The sequence below is a fragment of the Schistocerca gregaria genome, chromosome 1 (assembly GCF_023897955.1).
Source record: "Schistocerca gregaria isolate iqSchGreg1 chromosome 1, iqSchGreg1.2, whole genome shotgun sequence".
NCBI classification, from domain to species: domain Eukaryota; kingdom Metazoa; phylum Arthropoda; class Insecta; order Orthoptera; family Acrididae; genus Schistocerca; species Schistocerca gregaria.
This window is the reverse complement of record NC_064920.1, coordinates 1,118,604,256-1,118,617,881: the sequence shown is the minus strand read 5'-3', so window position 1 is coordinate 1,118,617,881 and position 13,626 is coordinate 1,118,604,256. Positions and strand designations below refer to the sequence as shown.

Genomic DNA, 13,626 nt, shown 5'->3' with positions numbered 1-13,626 from the left:
TCTCACTGTGTTAATTCAGGAATTATTATAGATTACAATTATATATTAATACCTTCAGCTGCTAACGGGCGTTGATGTATATCAGTTTTCCTGCGGACCGTTGTGTCTTGAACTTTTTCTTGCACAGCGAAATAGGATGTTTCCATTCCATGCTCTGCCGTTTACTCTCCGGCTCGTAATTATGGATCCATGTTTCGTCACCACTAATGATTCTGTCTAAAAGTTATCTCCTTCGTTACCAATGCGATCCAAATGATTTTTGCAGTTGTCCAAGCGCGTTTGTTTATGCTACTGTGTGAGTTGTTTTGGGATTCATCTTGTACAAAATTTATGAAACCCAAGTATGTTGTGGATGATTTCGTAGGCAGAAACGTGACTAATTCGCAGAAGATATGACACTTCGTCAATAGTTAATCGTGTGTGAGAGAATCATATCACGTGAACGCTCAATAGTCTCTTCATATGTGGCGGTAAATAGTCGTCCGGCTCCTTCATCGTGCGTTAACACTTGTGCGACCATTTCGGAATTTTTCAATCCATTCGTAGACACTGCATTGCGGCAAAACATTGTCCCCGTACTGTACCGAAAGTCGTTGATGAATTTCTGCCCTTGATATGCCTTCCGACCACAATCAAAAGGAACAGTGAGCTCTATTCTTCTTTGGTGAAAATAGACAGCGGAGCAGCCATGATAAACAGCACGGCAGTGATAACGAAACTAACCTAGCAGCTTTGAAAATTGCAAAGTTATAACAACAAATAAACAAAGCCTACATCATCAACGTAAAACGACAGTACTACCAAAATAACCAAAAATGTAACTAAATTGTGGATAGGAATTGAATTGTCCTCGTATATATGTAAGTGCAGATAAATTAATGTTTTCTCAAGAAACTATTATTCGTTACCTGTCTAACATGATTTTCTACGACTTAGTAGACCAGGAAGCTGTCGAACAGTAACATTATGTTGCAATTAGACGTGATTCACTTAACGAAATGTCTCATGTTTATTTATCTTATTGTTACAGGTGCTGTATTTACACAAGATCAAAAAGACAGTAGCACAGAACTGGCATTCAAGTATGCAGTGTATCGCATCAACAAAGACAAACATTTGCTGCCGAAAACCACGCTCAAGTACGACATCAAATACGTTCCAAAAGACGACAGCTTCCACGCATCAAAGAAAGGTAAGTAGAAATTAAGACTAATAGTATTCCACGATGGATAATAATTTACTGCGTAAGTAGCAAAAGGATACTTACTAACCAGTATCAAATGCCGTCCGGATGCGAAGTTCCAGTACTAACAACAGACTTACTTAAACCTCAAAGATGGGCTGACCACAGTCAAGGGTCTGAGTGATCTATCACTCTTTCCTAATCTTCTGTAGATATTCTCTTTCCTCCTTGAGAAAGGAACTAACAGTCCCGGAAGCTAGAAGCATTTACAGCTGGAATTTTGCTTCATATAGGTATACTAAATACTACAGAGCTTATGTACTTTTTTGACAGTTATCTATAATTAAAGGTGTTTCAAAAGTAAACTTTTGGAACAGATTCCTTACACCAGAACAAGGGAGAAAGTACATACAAAGAGATGTCCTGAAATCATTCTTTTTCGAGTTTTCAGTGAAAGGTGAGTTCAATGGCTTTCCATGTATGGTCCAACAATTTCACTTACCTACGCACCTCTTTTTACTCATGTATCCTACATAGCGTTGTATTGTCAGGGAGACTTGCTTTACATTCGTCATTCGCCTGTCTTCAACGCATCAATTATGTACACTCCTGGAAATGGAAAAAAGAACACATTGACACCGGTGTGTCAGACCCACCATACTTGCTCCGGACACTGCGAGAGCGCTGTACAAGCAATGATCACACGCACGGCACAGCGGACACACCAGGAACCGCAGTGTTGGCCGTCGAATGGCGCTAGCTGCGCAGCATTTGTGCACCGCCGCCGTCAGTGTCAGCCAGTTTGCCGTGGCATACGGAGCTCCATCGCAGTCTTTAACACTGGTAGCATGCCGCGACAGCGTGGACGTCAACCGTATGTGCAGTTGACGGACTTTGAGCGAGGGCGTATAGTGGGCATGCGGGAGGCCAGGTGGACGTACCGCCGAATTGCTCAACACGTGGGGCGTGAGGTCTCCACAGTACATCGATGTTGTCGCCAATGGTCGGCGGAAGGTGCACGTGCCCGTCGACCTGGGACCGGACTGCAGCGACGCACGGATGCACGCCAAGACCGTAGGATCCTACGCAGTGCCGTAGGGGACCGCATCTCCACTTCCCAGCAAATTAGGGACACTGTTGCTCCTGGGGTATCGGCGAGGACCATTCGCAACCGTATCCATGAAGCTGGGCTACGGTCCCACACACCGTTAGGCCGTCTTCTGCTCACGCCCCAACATCGTGCAGCCCGCCTCCAGTGGTGTCGCGACAGGCGTGAATGGAGGGACGAATGGAGACGTGTAGTCTTCAGCGATGAGAGTCGCTTCTGCCTTGGTGCCAATGATGGTCGTATGCGTGTTTGGCGCCGTGCAGGTAAGCGCCACAATCAGGACTGCATACGACCGAGGCACACAGGGCCAACACCCGGCATCATGGTGTGGGGAGCGATCTCCTACACTGGCCGTACACCTCTGGTGATCGTCGAGGGGACACTGAATAGTGCACGGTACATCCAAACCGTCATCGAACCCATCGTTCTACCATTCCTAGACCGGCTAGGGAACTTGCTGTTCCAACAGGACAATGCACGTCCGCATGTATCCCGTGCCACCCAACGTGCTCTAGAAGGTGTAAGTCAACTACCCTGGCCAGCAAGATCTCCGGATCTGTCCCCCATTGAGCATGTTTGGGACTGGATGAAGCGTCGTCTCACGCGGTCTGCACGTCCAGCACGAACGCTGGTCCAACTGAGGCGCCAGGTGGAAATGGCATGGCAAGCCGTTCCACAGGACTACATCCAGCATCTCTACGATCGTCTCCATGGGAGAATAGCAGCCTGCATTGCTGCGAAAGGTGGATATACACTGTACTAGTGCCGACATTGTGCATGCTCTGTTGCCTGTGTCTATGTGCCTGTGGTTCTGTCAGTGTGATCATGTGATGTATCTGACCCCAGGAATGTGTCAATAAAGTTTCCCCTTCCTGGGACAATGAATTCACGGTGTTCTTATTTCAATTTCCAGGAGTGTATATGAAATACAGGAAGTGAGTTAACTGAAAGTAGTCCGTGCAAACATGGCAGGATACTCATTTCGTGAGCAGACACACATGAATTTTATGTACCTCCGCGAGAATGGTACTAGACAGAAGACTGCACGGATGTATACACGGCTTTTGCAGACCGAAGGCAGCCGAGTAATCCAGTCTTTTGTGCTGTGTATCGTTGGGTTGCCAAGACGGGATCCCTAGAACTACGGTGAGTTGACCGGGGCTGGGTGTTTGGTTGGGTGATTCTGACGAGGGGACCAAACAGCGAGGTCATCGATTTCATCGGAGTGGGGAAAGATGGGGAAGGAAGTCGGCCGTTTACCTTCAAAGGAACTGTCCCTGCATTTGCCTAAAGCGATTTAGGGAAGTAATGGAAAACCTAAATCAGAATGACCGGACGCAGGTTTTGAACCGTCTCCATGCCGAATGCGAGTTCAGTGTGCCAACCACTGCGCCACCTCGCACGGTGTTGAGCGAGGCAGAATACTTGTTACTTACACATTGACCAGGGCTGTTTAAGAAGAGCCAGGTATCAGGGGAAGACAAGGTGGCACCTGGCAAGTGGCACATCTCGATGTTCATCGTGGAGGATACTTCATGAGCAACTCATGTATCCGCATCTTCAACGTGTACAGGTCCTTATGCCTGTCTATCAGCCACCACAGGGGAACTTTTGCCGACGGTTTGCTGCATAAACTGCCATTCCGCTGTTGGTCTCTTAAGTTTGATCTACAGACGAGGAAAGATTTGAAAGAGATGGAGTGACAAATTTCAACAATCAACACATATGGCCAGATCTCAATTCTCACGCTACAGTCCAGTATCACTTTAATATTAATGTGTGGGCTGAAACTGTATTTAAAAATATTGTAGGAGCATACGTTCTCCCAGCAAGTCTTAGAAGTGCTGTCTACAGGGACTTTATATATAACACCTTCCAAGAAATACAAGAAGATGTGCCGACTGCTAATAAGAAGAAATATGTGCCTTATGCGCAATCGAACTTCACCACATTTCAGTCTCATTGTTCCAGATGCATTGGCTGGTATCTACTATGACAGATGGATAGGTAGAGAAGGACCAATTCCACAGCCTGCATGTTCTTCCAGTATCTGTCTTTTTTTATTATTACTTCTGGAGGTACCTTAAGCATTTGGTCTACGTAGTACTCAGATTCTTCGTTGACTCGTCATGGAAGTTAAAAAACCATTCGAAACCGTCGAGGAATATCTGAAGGAGTGCGAAAATCCGTGATTCGTGTATGCGTATTTACAAGCAAGAGAAGGACATTTAGAGCCTTCATTGTATGTTGCTCAGCGACAATTCTTAAATTGTAGACTTTCTCTCCTGCGCTAACCTCTTCATTTCAGAGTAGTATTTGCACCCTACAGACTAAGTTATTTGCTGAATGAATTCCAATTTCCGTGTTCCACTACAGTTTTCACTATCTACAGGTCCCCGTAGTACCATGGATGTCATTCCCTGATGTCTTAACACATATCGTGTCACCCTGTTCCTTCCTCTTGTCAGCGTTTTCTGTTCGTTCCTCTCTTCGCCAGGCCAGAGGGGAGCCTCCACATTCCATATCTTATAAGTCCATCTGATTTTCAACATTCTTCTGTAGCACCACAGTTCACTAAACGACGTTCCCAGTGTAAGTCAGCCCTGGACGATGATCTATAACCAAGTAGGCGAGAGCTGCTCTTCTATCTTCCGAGTAGGCTTCCGTCTCTTGTCGTCCGGTCATTGGCGGATTGTACTCGGCCGGCAATTGGGGGCGGCGAAGTCGGTAGCTTCATCCTCGGCGTCGCCCGTAGGTAGCGCTGGTGGACCTCGCACAAGTGGCGAGTCTCCACGATACTGGCACCAACTTTCATCTTTGTACCTTTAATACTTTTGCCCTAGCCGTGTTTCGTTCGGAAAATACAGTATGAAACATTCTTTTATTTCCGTCATTTCTTCTTCCATGTACAGACTGAACAGTAGAGGCGAAAGACTTCACCAGTGCCTTAGATCGACAAATCCGATGATAGTGTCTTGATTTTTATTCATTCTTGCTTTCTTTATTAAGCACTATGTCAGAACTACCATTTTGGTGCCTTTACATTTCCTAAAGCCAAATTGATCATCTAACAGATCTCCAGTTTTCTTTTTACCTCTTCTGTATATTACTGTTTTTACAATCTTGGATGCATGAGATTCCAAACTGATTGTGAGATAGTTTCCGCATCTATCTGCCTGTGCTGTCTTTGGAATTGTGTGGATGATATTTTTCTGACTGTCTGATGGTACGTCGCCAACCTCATGGATTCTACACACCAACTTGAATTCCGTTTGGTTTCATTTCCCCCTAATGATTTTAGAGATTTCGACTGTGAGTTGTCTTTCCCTTTCGCTTAATTTGATCTCAAGTCTCTGAGGGTTCGTTTATATTCTGACTCTAATACCACACCCGATATGTCTTCCTTATCAGCTCCGGTTTCTTTCTCTATAAGGTGGTCAGAGAAGTCTCCCCTCCACTGCACTCTTAATGTAAGCACCGTTGCTTTTGATAGCACCGAAGGTTGTTTGGACTATTTTGTATTCTGAATCAATCCTTCAGTCTAGGCTGCATTGAATTTTCTATTTATTTCCTTCCTAGCTGGTTTATGTTGCTGTATGCCTGTCTTCCCCTGAACAATTTTGTACTTGCTTCTTTCCGAGGCACCTCTCCAAAACAATCTAAGCATAGGACCTCAGCGCATGTCACGCTGTACTCTCTTACGATGTTCAGTGGTGCTACTGCGAAAAGCATTTCATCGCCGAACACAGTGCGACGCCATTCGTCAACTGTCTGTGCTTTCCGATCACAGAACCCTCCAAATAAAGGCGTTTGTGTTGTGATCCTAATGACAGTCAATGGGTGAATCGGTAATTCCTTAGCCAAGGTGCTGCTTGTCTCCTATCAGTTGTGTGGGATGACAGAGACTGTTGTGTTGACACCATTACTTGTTCTCGAATTACAGGTGCTGATGCGCTTGGGCACAATATGGTGTATCCCTCTTGTGTGCTAATGGCAGCCTATGGATGGGTTGGTAATTCCTTAGCTTGGCACTTGCTTGTCTCCAATTACTGATGCACGATGACAGAGAATGTTGTAGTGACCCTGTTACTTGTTCTCGAATAGCAGGTGTTGATAGTGCACAATACAACGAGGTGGTCAGACGTTATTGGCAGGAATACCACATCTCAATGCCGTACAAATTTGGATATTGCACGATTAGACCATCCGGTCAAATGGAGACCAGTATTGAGGCTCCATTGAAACGCTAGCAGGTGCTAATAACGTTGTCTCACACAAGTACGCGAAATTTCCTTTGCTTCACAGTGGTCACTCAAAATCCGGGGCTGTTCACAACTCTTATATACCACAGCAGACGCCATAACAACACTAAACACGAACAACACTGCACATGAACAAAATTAAACATGAACAAGGCTAATGCATTCGAGTGGCCTTTCTGCCTGTCACAGAATTGCAGCTCAGATCATTTACATACCGCGCCGATGTTTTGTATGGGTACGAAGCTACATTGACATCTTCTAAGGACGTCTGGGTGCTTCATTACGGCAATATAAGACTTACGTTATTTATATTAAAGACTTAAAGTATCAGTTAAATTCAGTTTGAAACTATCCATTGTTAAGTATTGTAACCTCTTGGTATGAGATTTGTTATACAGGGTACTTACCTCAAGATCTATCAGGTTTGACATGTCAGCTATAAGCTAACGCTGTTTACCTAACATTGTAAATAAAAACCTTCAATAAATAACGTAAGTCGAAGTTCGTAAGTTCGTCAGACACTAATAAAACCGCAAGATAACTGCAGTATCATAGATGTGGTGTGACTTTTTATTTTAGTTTTTCTGACATAATCTTAATTTTTCGTCATAAAATGACGAAATTTCTGTTCCAGATGGTAAAGTAGTGTCATAAATTATATTATCTGTGTAACAACTTTTCAATTCTGTCGCTAATTTTGCTCCATTTTTGTTTTTTATAAATCTATAGGTCAGCAGCTTATGGTTAAAACTAATCATTGATTGACTAAAATCTATGAACGCCATCTGAAAAATAAGGCAAAAATACATTTTAATGAAAGTTTCATCTGTGCTAAAGAAATAAAAAGCAATGGAACATCTGAAAGCAACACTTTACTCGTGACAGTCATTCAAATCTTATTTGGTCTCTATTTAGTTAATTATTATTAGTAAATTACTTGAATCATTTAAAAAAATGCATGTATTTTTATCCACACTAAATGTATCAGTAGCTAAATAACCATTAAATATGTACAAAGATTTTTTTTCACTATCAGTATAAAATTAACACAAATTAAAACATTTCCAACTGCTGGTGCTTTCCGAGTTATTCCTAGCCTTATTCTACCGAATACGTAAGGCACAAATTCATGTCATCTACTGAATTTGTTTATAAGAAAGGGACATTTAGCGCGTAAGCATTTTTCGTACACACTACACTATAAGACACACTCTTCCAAATCGACATGAGTGGAAAAGGATAACAAACTTTTCTGTACCTGTATATTTATTCGTTTACGATCTATAATTCTTATGTATGGTGCAATGTCAATAAGCAGACGAGTATTTACTACTTAGCTTCACTGTATAAGCGCCACTCTCACAGACATTTCTGGACGTGTTTTTTCAGTAGCGCTACACTATTCAGTTAGGATTACACCGGATATTTCAACGAATATCTGCTCTACACCAGGTGACAGGAGTGTCGGACTACTGTATTACTAATTGGTTTTCACAGAGAAATAGACTTAGCTCAAAATAAGCGATTTTTTCATGACACGGAACGTATTCTAGATTCCCTAACAGGGAAAAGTCGGTTGTGCAGTCGATAATAATGTTGATCTTATGTCAACGGACGTCACGTAAACTCATTTCCTGTCTCTGGTGAACTATCTCCGCTTTTGGGATCTTAATGACCTGCCACTAACAGCCCGTTAATGACACGCCGGCACCCATTTCCCCTTTCTATATCTTGCGTGTCATCGCAGAGATTTATTTCTCAAAAGGCTATTATGTTGTTCATATGGAATGGAAAGTGGTACCTTGAGGTTCTTGAATACAGTTGGCTAACTTCCTGTGCTAACTGTTAAAACTTTCCAAACTATTCCACAGAGTCTCGGGATGTACCGCTGTGGTATGCTGAGATTTTTATCAACTGTTTCTTTTTCGTCATCTTCCTAACAACATGAACACTGCACTACTCTGTACCTCCATTCGTTACAACCTGTTTCATTAATTTTTGTTCCTATAATGAGAATTAAAGACTACATTAAGTAACAATTACTCACAAGTTTAATTCTCCGTAGTAGTCTTAAATCTTTGCATTCTTTCTCTGTCAGCCTGTCCTCTTTTCTCAGTCCATCCGCTGTTCAGTTTGTCTTCATCATGGAAGCCATTAAACCCATCGACCACTGACTCACTTCATACGATCTGTGATATCTCCTCAGTTTAATTCATCCTGTTCAAGACAATTTCTCTCCTTAATGAACCGAACCTCAGGAAAACTCTAGTCCTCTTTTTTTAAGTGATTAGATAAATCTTTCATTGCACTGTTCTTCCATTCCTCGTTATTTATGCTGTCCACTGTCGATCATGCATACTATCTTGCACAGGATTTTATCTAGAATTTCTCTGTGCCGCTTAGTTAACAGAATGAGTTTCCGTCAGGCTGAGGAAAACTGACTTTTGGATCACAATAGCTTTCATTTTCGACATAGGCTCGTCTTGTCCATCAAAATGTGGGCCTTGTGGTAGACGAATGGAAGGAATCTGCTACCTTCACAGTGAAATAACATGAAAGTAGTTATACAAGAAGGGGCCAAAACATTTTAGCTATCGCTCATCATGAGATGAATAAACTGGCTCTGAGCACTATGGGACTTAACATCTATGGTCATCAGTGCCCTAGACCTGAGAACTACTTAAACCTAACTAACCTAAGGACATCACACAACACCGAGTCATCACGAGGCAGAGAAAATCCCTAACCCCGCCGGGAATCGAACCCGGATGAGATGAATACTTCCTGGCTAAACTGCGGGCTTGTGATGCGACAAGGAAAGAGACGGATGAGTCGTCACTGTAGCAACACAGATTGGGGAAATACACTGACACAAGCGACTTTGACAACTGGCATATTACGAGGGGAGGTCAGAATGTAAAGGGACATTTGGATTTTTTCGCCTTAGGGCTTGGTAACACTGCTAGTATCCAGGGCTGAAGTATTATCGTCTGCAACAATTCTACACAACGTGTCACTTATTCACGCCTTAGTCATTGTATCGTGCAGAAAGTGAAGCATGTCAGCTCCATTGTTGACCTGCAGCAAGGAGGAAATGAGAGGGCAGTGATTCACGTTTTGTTTGCGGGAGGCGTTAAACCTGCGGAAATTATTCGCTGAATGCAAGCGCAGCATGGTGAGTGCTTTTTATCGCGAAGCGAGATCTACGAATTGATAGACCGCTTCAGATAGGGAAGAACTTACGTGATGAGGGAAAATCGGGCAGGTCATCGACATCAACAACTGTGGACGATTTGGAAGTCGCTAAGGATATGGTGAGGGAAAACATACGAATCATAGTAGATGAAATCCCGAATACTTTACACATCAGTCATAGTTCAGTGTATTCCACCTTACATGACATGCTAAATTTCCAGAAAGTGTGGGGAAGATGGGTACCGAAAGAATTGTTAGCGCAGCGAAGGTGCAAAGGAAGGACCTCTCTCGTAAACATTTGGGCCGTTATCATCGCGAGGGAGATGGATTTTTACAGTAAATCGGTATTGTAGAAGAAACATGAGTGCATCACCACGATCCGGAAAGAAAGGTTACGAGCATAGTTTGGAAGCCCCACCATCACCGGAAGTCAAGAAATTGAAACGTCAACATCGGCCAATAAGATAATGCTAAAGTATTTTGGGGCATGGAAGGTGTTGTAGCCGTTCATTTCACATCAAGAGGCGAAACTGTGAACAGTGTGATAGGCTACGAACTGAACAGAAACTTGCTATATGATCCAAAAGTCGCGGAAACAGTGAAATAAGTCATCATGCAACCAGATAAAGCTCGGCGACATTCTGCCAAACGGATGGCCAAAACAATAATGCAGTTGCGATCCGAATTGATGGAGCAGCCGGTATACAGTCCAGACCTGGCTACAAGCGATTTCTCTGTTTCGACCACTGAAGGAAGCGCTCAAGGGCAGAAGATTTGCAACCGATGCCGATGCAGAAGTTACTGATACGGTTCAAACTTGGTTACAGGTGCAACCACAAAACTGTTTTCCCAATGTAATCAAAAAATTTGTAAAACCTTGGACAAAGTGAAATGATAATTAAATCAATACACTAAGTTGTCGGCAGGCATTGATATACGTTGTATTTGTTCTGAGCGGACGTCCTATGACACTTGTTAAAGTTCATCGTTGATACATTAACTCAGTTATTTTTTTATTATTTTTATTATTAGAGAGGGCAGCTAACCCTCTGACTGAACACACTGAGCTACCGTGCCAGCTGTCCATCTGGGCCACTGAGGGCACAGAGGATAGTGCGACTGTAGAGACTTTCACGCTCCCCGTGAGACCTAACTTAATGTCCAGCCACTACATTCGTAGTACCCCTGAGCAACACACTCATTACTCGCGGCAGATAATCTCACCGAGCCCCGTAAGAGTTCGGGCAATTCGTGTGCATCCAGCACAGAAGAAGAAGGTCAATGGCTGGTTAGCCTTAACTATATGAAGATGGTATCAGTTCTTTCGCACATGTCCGAAAAAACAGATACCACCGGTGACCATGCAGCTCTCTTAGAATGCAATCATAATTACAAGGCTTGTCGAAAGTATCTTGCAGTATCGGCTGTTGTCTTTTCTATGATAACATCACTTGTTAATGGTACACGGCCCTCATACTTACTGAATAGTGATGAAATAGGCAAGAATAAAGCTTATTGTTACTATTTCAGCTCTGTTTTACAAAGATCACAAATGAAATACAAAACATTCTACTGATCCACACAACCAACATATACCCAGTCTGAGACTTCCTCAGTATCATGTGTGGACAGGTATGTCCCAGTAAAAAATTACATCACAATACTATCCCTTGAGAGGTACTACAAGAGGCTGCACGGTGTCTGGGACGTAACACAGTGCCGTCAGCGTTCCCTTAATTAGCACCAGCTGTGACCTGAAGTCATACTCGATGTCTCTCCACCTCATGACGCTAGCAGTCACGCAGAAGCTCCTGTCAAAATATTACAAAAAACGGTAGTCTCTCCAGGTCGCCACCATACATGTCAAAGAGCTTATCTGAGGTAGTTCAAGACCGCGATCCATCGTAGAACACAATGCAACACCATTCATCAGGCGTCCATACTTCCCAGTCATGTCACCACTTCAAGTATAGCCATTCGTGTTGCGGTGTTAACGAAGCCTACGCATTGGACTGTAACTCCTTAGTCCGGCTGTTAGTCTCAGAAAAATGGTGTGCATTGAATAAAATGTTGCACATGGTCTATTACTCGTACTCGGATGGCAGCCACAGATGTGAAGGTGTTACGATCTGCTTCGTGCTCAATATGGCGATGCTGCCTTGTGTTGGTCAGTCATAGTCAACCGAAACCATGACGATGAGTATGACCATCCTTACACTTCTACGCACTCCAACATCGGGCCACTGTCACCTCCAAATGCCCCTTGAATATTGGTAGTGCACCATTAGATCAGTCTAAGAAACTGACATTCCCAAAGTTCCCCTTTCGAACTCTGACGTGTGCTGATAACGCTCGCTTACTTGAGTACACGGCACCTCCGTGCCTTTCACAGTAATCTTTGTTAAACTAGCGCTGTTCGCGCCACCTGCCCTAGCAGGCTGTAACACAATTAAACAGCAACACTAAAGCACTGTGGGGCCGTTCTCCATGTCACAGAGTATTGTAACTCCTGATCATTTACATACCCGCCTATGTGAACGTGTACGAGGTTACACTGATATCACAAAATGGCTCTGAGCACTATGGGACTTAACAGCTGAGGTCATCAGTCCCCTAGAACATAGAACTACTTTAACCTGACTAACCTAAGGATATCACGCACATCCATGCCCGAGGCAAGATTCCAACCTGCAACCGTAGCGGTCGTGCGGTTCCAGGTTGAAGCGCCTAGACCCGCCAGGCCACTCCGGCCGACACTGATATCCTACCATGACTTTTGAATGTCTCACTTGCTTTGTCAGTGAGTGTATGTTTCCGACTACTCCTGGTGACACGCAGTGCCTGTAGTCTGTGCCTGGACTTCTGGTGTTGTCATTCCACTATTCGCTGGAGTCTCAAACACCACTATCAGCTTCACGTGTTGTAGTACCTTAAGGAAGAACCTATTTCATCTTACCTTGTCCCACAGGTTTCCTGAATCCAACTCGTCTTGACTTTTTGTGCTGTCATGCACTACAACGAACTGTCGTTGCGACCTGCTGGCATTATGCTCCCACCTCCCTCAGGCCAGTCCGGTAATCTGCACGTGCACGCCATCTGGGAATGCTTCTCCGGGACCTCTATCTGAAAAGTTCCAGTAACGTCAGAAGCATCCAAAGGTATCATGTAGCTACTCATCCCATTTTCCAATTGTAGGAATGGTTTTTCTGTAGTAGCACTGGAATGACCCTTTTATCATTTATCTCACAAATAGGGAACTACTCATGTACCACTTGGTGCCTTTCTGTCAAAGTATTCGTTTCCCACACTTTTATCTATTAAACTGTAGCCACATGTTTCGAGATCGACCATTTTCGACAAAGAAATTCTGCTTGCCGCTTAATCAGCTTCCCGGAAATACCATAACAGTAATCTAGCGATGCTACAAAGAATAGCAGGCCCTTAGACGCAAACGACACCAACGAACTGCAAAGCCAGTCATGGATTTCAGTTAGCCCATTCGTAAGTGATACGATCACAGTCGATACCAGACAATTAAGCACGTGACCCAAACGGTTCAGAGAAAGACAGATTTCCTACCTCAGCTTTTTTCACTCTTGGAGAATTGTCACAGCCATTAGACTCTAATGATAAGATGGTTTAGCGTTTGTTCGCAGTCTAAGGAAATTATAGGACTGTGAGATGTGACGAAGTAATAGTGGCCCCTACCCATGCGTGGTATTAAAATACAAGGTTTTTCAAAGCGATTGAACAGCCTTCCTAAGACTATACCTCCTACTGGATGAAGGTCGAAACTCTGTGTTGCTTTTAACTTACCCATCGAAATTAAAAGCTACTCTTTCAACTAGATGTATGTTTCCAGCTCATTTGATCATTTG

General features: G+C 43.6%; 1 protein-coding gene across 4 annotated transcripts in view; it reads left to right on the top strand.

Moving 5' to 3' along the window:
• The window catches only part of LOC126283710 (glutamate receptor ionotropic, kainate 2-like), a 651,295-nt gene that overhangs the window by 324,246 nt on the left and 313,423 nt on the right, over positions 1 to 13,626 (top strand). For all 4 annotated transcript variants that reach the window (XM_049982296.1, XM_049982293.1, XM_049982294.1 and 1 more), the window contains exon 2: positions 1,031 to 1,192. In XM_049982296.1, the coding sequence (XP_049838253.1) occupies positions 1,031 to 1,192 (162 nt within the window). The remainder of the gene's footprint in view (positions 1 to 1,030; positions 1,193 to 13,626) is intronic.